Source organism: Poecilia latipinna, unplaced genomic scaffold, assembly GCF_001443285.1.
Source record: "Poecilia latipinna isolate Pla-1442-1.1 unplaced genomic scaffold, P_latipinna-1.0 Scaffold1999, whole genome shotgun sequence".
NCBI classification, from domain to species: domain Eukaryota; kingdom Metazoa; phylum Chordata; class Actinopteri; order Cyprinodontiformes; family Poeciliidae; genus Poecilia; species Poecilia latipinna.
This window is the reverse complement of record NW_015114615.1, coordinates 57,255-63,697: the sequence shown is the minus strand read 5'-3', so window position 1 is coordinate 63,697 and position 6,443 is coordinate 57,255. Positions and strand designations below refer to the sequence as shown.

Below are 6,443 nucleotides of genomic sequence, written 5' to 3'. Positions count from 1 at the left end.
TATATATATATATATATATATATATATATATATATTGACAAGAACCAACGCTTTCCGGCTGCTAGGGACATAATCAGATAAAACTTGATACTGATCAAAAAGAGTATAAAATATAAGTCCAGCTTTAAATAGTTTTAAATTGCACACATAAGAACTTGCGCCTCAGGAAAAAAAGCAAAAAAAGCAAAAAAAAAAAAAAAAAGAAGGAAAAAAATGCTGTGCGACATTACACAAGCGTCTCCTGGTGGTCTCCTGAGTGCCTTCCCCCCACCCTTCTCCCAGCCACATGCAAACATGGAAAACCAGAAGGCCTGGAGGCGATGTTACACGTGTTCAACAGAGGAATGAAGCTCATATGTTGAGATAAGTGGGTGTGAAGCAGCGGATAGGCATTCAGTGGCGGAAGAGTAGCTAATCTTTAAGATTTAACGCTGACAAGTTGTGTTGCAGTAGCTCCAGCGTTCTTTTTTTTCTGGGTTTGTTCTGGCAGCTTTCAGACCCACAATGATGACTGTGTGCGTTTCTCGTTTGTCCAAAGGAGAAAAACCCTTCAAGTGCGAGTTTGACGGCTGCGATAGAAAGTTCGCCAACAGCAGCGACCGCAAGAAGCACTCTCACGTCCACACGAGTGACAAGCCCTACTACTGCAAGGTGCGGGGCTGCGACAAGTCCTACACGCACCCGAGCTCCCTGCGGAAACACATGAAGGTGCACTGCAAGTCCCCGCCGCCGCCCCCCTCCTCCGCCAACGTCGCCTACATCTCCTCCACGAACACCCTGGTGGCCGAGCACAATCTCTCGCCGGGCTCCGAGGCGCACCGGAGCCGCTCGGCGAACCTCTCCCCGCAGGTCACCAACCTGAACGAGTGGTACGTGTGCCAGGGGAGCGGGGGGCCCAACCACCTGCACACGCCGTCCAGCGACGTGCCGACGTCGGATTCGGACGACGAGGACACTTTCAGAGGCTCAGACCCGAGGACGATGCTCTGATTGCCTGTTTACAACCCGGACCAGACTATGTCCTGCTCGGCATTGACTTTACCCCTTTATAAGTACTGGCCACCAGAACCACCGACAAATGCAGCTCAACGCGTTGAAACAGTACAAACTGTGGATGCAATGCAGGTTCGCCTGCACAAGGAGAGTTCACTCTGAGATGACCCCCCTGACCTTTCACACACACATATATATATATATATATATATATATATATATATATATATATATATATGAAGCAATTTCGACCTTTAATCAGACTATATTTGAAGATCACTACTTAAAATTAATCTCAATTTGACTGATTTGACTTTATATTAAAGAATTTACACACAGGTTTTTATTAAGTCTTATATTTTGGACTTAAAATTGAATTTTTTTTCAATTGAAAATATGTCACATTATGTCACACCAGGGGGTGGAGGTGGGGGCGGGGTACTGTCTGCTGTCTCATGAGTGACAACAAACAGATATTGACGAGAATACACAGGAAAAAAAAAAAAACAGTTTGGTTTTGGCAAAAAGTGATCAACCGAGTGTCTGAGCAGTTCTTGTTTTTCAGATTTCTTTCTTTTTTTTTTTTTTAAACGCTTTGGATGGAATTTTTTTGTAATATTTAAGAACTATTTAAGACTGTATTTTATGCAAAATAAAACAAAAACAAAACAAAAGAAAACAAAAGAAAAAACACCGCACACACACATACACACAGGCGAAACACTCGTTTATATAGAGTCCGGTTAAAAACAACAACAAAACAAAACAAAAGTCCCCCGAGACCCTAAAAATGTCGACTCTGTATGGATTTGTACATATGTAACCGTACCGATGCTTGTGAATGTTGTGTAGTTTTATTGACGGAGGGGTTCGTTTTGTACATTGTAATTTATTTGCTGGTGTCCGTGTTGTTAACTGGAATTACAGAAACACCAAAGAATAATATTAATAATAATATTAATAATAATAATAATGATAATATCAGTTTTGGTGATGTAAAGAGCCCTACTGATGTTCGAATCTTCTTTTTTTTTTTTTTTTTTTTGCAAATTTATGTTGAAGTTTTTTAAAATCTGTGCTCTGTAAAAGATGAAATCATCTACCTGGATAGGCCGTGAAATGTGAAAAAAAAAGAAAAGAAAAAAAAAGTCCCTCCTCTCGCATGCCTTTTTGTAGTGATGTGTCTTTCATATTGAGGTGCATGATGCCGGTGGACAGTATGGATTAAGGACAAAAAAAAAAAAAAAAAAAAATTGAGGGGGGGGGTTAGGAATCAGTTATGATTGTGCAGACCCTTGATGTTTCAGATTTAATTTACAACCCAAAACTCTTGGTATATTTAATAAAAACAGTCAGGACGAACACAAGCAAACAAGTGTGGAATGATTGCAGCAGAAGCCAAAATACCTATAGTGGCTATTCTCAGGTTTATTAAGAGGTTTAAGGAGGTTGTCCCCTCTTTTTTAATAGCCTTTTTAACTTTAATTAAGAGTCTACAAGCCATCAGTCTCAACAGCAATGGGGAAAGCTGAAGTAGCACCCTCATTCTCTTTAACATATTCCCAGAATCAGGCCCAACAGGCCAAGGAGGGCTGATATAAACTAATCACTGAGCTAATGGGAAAACTTACAGCCCCCTAATGGCGCTAGTTCCTGAAAAGGCTGCGACGACACAAAGCGGCTCAGGCATGAATCATTCATGGGAAAAATAAAAGATAAAAAGATATCTGACAATGCGCAAAGATTTCTATAGAGTGTATGAAGAAGAAAAAGGGAGGTGGGAAGTAGATTCCCCTCTCATTTCCTCCATTAAAAAAAACGCAGAATCTCACTTTCAAAGAGTTGCCCGTCCAGTCTGTAGAATAAAAACTGACCGGCGTCGGTTTATGCGAGCACTTCAAAGCTTCCGCAGCTTCTCAAGGGGAAAGGACGCCTGCTTTGACAGTCTCGCACGCCACGTTAGGATTTCTATGGCAATCGGGCAGTGAGACACTCTCATTTGAATACGTCCGGTTTGCACTGTCACTAAATGGAGTCCAATCAAAGCACGGGTGGGTCGGGAAGGCGATGCCCCCCCGCCCCCCCACCTCACCACCTCTTCCTCCTGAAGTGCGTGTTGTCACTGGCGGGTACAGTAGATGACGTTGACACGCAAGCTGAGAACTGTACAGAGTCACAACAGCAAAAAAAAAAAAAATAAATAAATCTTCAAAGACACTTTTATTCTTGTGTAGGAAGAACATCATGATAAAATAGGAAAGGGGTGTAAAAGCAGCTATTTCCTGTCAGAATTGAGACACACCTGACTCAGGTCAGCGTGGAGAATTTAATGAGAACTGGAAACTTGCTCTAATGTTCATTCAGAGTACAAGATAAGATGCTCTTAGCTGGTGCAAAGGAACTTTATTAAACACCGACCTCTATGGGTTTTTCTTTGAACGCCATGATAAGTTTTACTGGATATGAAAAAGAAACAAAATACCAAAATATTTCACTTATTTGGGCACCCTATCCAATATGGTGGTGTTATTTCATCATTAGGAGGGTGGGGGTCATTAGCAAACCCTTAAAGTTAGCTAACACAGTACTTTTTTTCCTAAGAGTGACCATAAGAGAGGAAAGGATTGCAAAAATGTGCATATTTATCTGTTACGGAAATATGGTTTTGTCTTTTTTTTATTTACTTTTTTGACCTTAGAGCATGCTACAAGTTTTCGCTGTAACTTCTGAGCCTGCTGTCTCCTTATTGTACACGGCAAATCAAATCTGGGAACATTAGCTGTAATTTCACAGCAATTTATCTCAAAATTAATTCTCTCATTAAATGGAGTTTGAACTTGTACATTATATCAGGATCACTACTTGGGTCACACAAAAATATGAGAGAGAGCACAGCTCAAGTTGCGATCATTAACTTTTGCAGAGGTAAAAAAAACAATTAAAAAAAAAACATGAAAAAAATTAAATTCTGCCATAGCAACAAATTGGAGGATGGAACAAGTTACAGCAAGTTACAACATGGGGTCAATTGTAACCCAGAACTTGTGACGAGGTGTGTAATTGTGTAATTGTGTCAGTGGTGTGTCTTTCCAGTAATTCCGAGACATTCCGTAAAAGATCATTTACACGTTTCCAGACAGTTCCCACTTCATTTCACAGCGATGTGCAGAAGTGGCTGTTTGAGCGCGGTGAAAGCGATACGCTTTCTGCTTAAATACCGAGCTGCAGGATTGATTCGTCGAATACCGTCGGGTTTTATGTTGATGCCGTTAAAAAAAAAAAAAGTGCAGTTCTGAAAAACACAAACATGTTATATTGTGTGGTAGCTAATAATGATCACTGTGGGAAATGTTAGTGCCTCTAAAACTTTACAGTGTCTAATAAATTATTCCAGACATCATTAAAAGATGAATCCAAAAGCAAAAAAGCCAACAATAAGTAAGAACCAAGTAAATTACTAAATTAAGGAATGATTACCCGGAGTAAAAGTTGCTGGAGTTGCAGTGTTTTTGTTTAAAATTTTGGATTATGTAGGTGTAATCACACACTCATTGCAGACGGATGAATAGCATCAATTGACTTTAGATATGTTTTCAATTTATTACCCCATTTCATACTTAAGTTGCCATTTTGGCTCTTCCGGCTTCCACTTCACACCTGTACATGACAAAGATAGGTCACAGGAAGCTCACAAATCTCACTTATCGTTTTATTTAAATCAATACTGTCAACTGGAAATCATATACTGCACTGTATTCCCATATAGTTTAGGTTCTGATTCTTGTTTGCGCTCGTCCGAATGTAAGCAGCTGCTGACGCATATCATTTCATGAGATGACTTTGAGGGGAACAAAAATTTCACTTTAACTATCCAGTGTCAAAGCAGGTCAGTAGGAAATGTATGGTACCGTTTCGCACCCCAAAAAGTCAGACTAGAAGCAAACAAAAATGCAACAGTACAAAAATCTTAAATAGGAAGAATAGCCAACAGTTGTACTACTGCTACCAATCACTGTATTGTCAATGGATGATTGAAATTTAATATTTACAGGGCAGAAACGGGAAGCATTAGTGTCAATTAATAGTTTCTAAACATGGTTTCAATTACACTTTTTTTCAGAAATTTTGTAATAAATAAATAAAAAATATAAATCGGTTGCTGTGTTCCACCACCATTAAGACTTAGTGGGCCCCCACGTGGCCGCCCCTTTCTAAAACTCTCTGTAGACGCCCCTGTCAATAGGTAACCCCCCTCCCCCCACAACCCCCGAAAAAGGGGAGAGAAGCTCCTGTTAGGAAACAGACGCTCCAAAATAAACATGATGGAAAATAAGCAGAGACACTCCGCGGCCGCATTAAAAAAAAAAAAAAAAAAAAAAAAAAGGGGGGGGACTTAATAAAAAGGAGTGAAGCGGTCACCCTTCAGCGAGAAACGCTTTGAAGTAGAACTTATTATCTGAGGAATACTTTTTGGGTTGTCCTAACGACGCCGCTGAATGGGAAAGGCGCTGCTTTTGTCAGCGATTTGTTCTCCTTTAGTGGGATGTCCGTGGAAATCACTTACATGGGCCACCTTAACATACACTGCCTGCAAATCAGTAACTGGCAAGAGTCAGACATGCAGACGCCACTTTGGAGAGGACAAAGAGGGGGGAGGAGGTGGGAGTTAACTAAAAAGAGGGAGAGAGAGAGAGAGAGAGAGAGAGAGAGGGTCCCAGTGAGAACGTTGCTTGCTTCTCTCAATTGCGCCCTTTAAAGGGGTTGAGCGATAATTTCTCAGACGAGCGTGGACCCAAAACAAACGCGGACTTGTCAGCGTTTACAAGCTTTATCCATCTCCTGAATGCTGCCGGCACAATGCGCACGAAAGTTGCATGTGAAGCGACGACAAAAAAAGTTAAAGCGTCCTCTGAGTGTGTGATCAGAGAGCACCTGCAGCCGTGGGACGGCTCACCTTTCCGGGGGAATCAGAACGCAGTCGAGACAAAAAAAAAAAAAAAGGGAAAAAAAGAGATGGTAATAATAATAAGAGTATTATATTTATAGAAATGAGAAAGGAAGTGCCACTCTTCACACCGTGGGCCCTAAATCTCCAGATCCCATTGGGCAGACCTGCGAACACCTTGTCACGGTTTTGGCCACACAATAAAATCACACTTTTTCTGATCCCTATTGGGTGAAAACTAAGAACATCGAGTGATAAACGCGAGGCCAAGGCCCCTGAAAATGAGGGTTACGACAGGGTCTGAGTTTAATCAATATTTACCCAACTCCTGTTGACAGAATGAAGCTGCTCTCTTCACGCCTTTCCCGGTAAAGTTTCACAGGTCTTTTCAAAAACGACATAACGGCGCAGGATTTGCACTTAAAAAAAAAAAAAAAAAAAAAAAAAAAAATTTTGGGGGCGCAAAAATGAAGAAAAATTTGGGGAAAAAAAAACCCCTTTTTTT

General features: G+C 40.7%; 1 protein-coding gene across 1 annotated transcript in view; it reads left to right on the top strand.

Moving 5' to 3' along the window:
- zic5 (zic family member 5 (odd-paired homolog, Drosophila)) overlaps positions 1–1,617 on the top strand; it is an 8,033-nt gene extending 6,416 nt beyond the window's left edge. Inside the window, exon 2 of the mRNA XM_015016256.1 lies at positions 539–1,617. Within this exon, the coding sequence (XP_014871742.1) occupies positions 539–990 (452 nt within the window). The 3' untranslated portion in view covers positions 991–1,617. The remainder of the gene's footprint in view (positions 1–538) is intronic.
- The last annotated feature ends 4,826 nt before the right edge of the window (positions 1,618–6,443 follow it).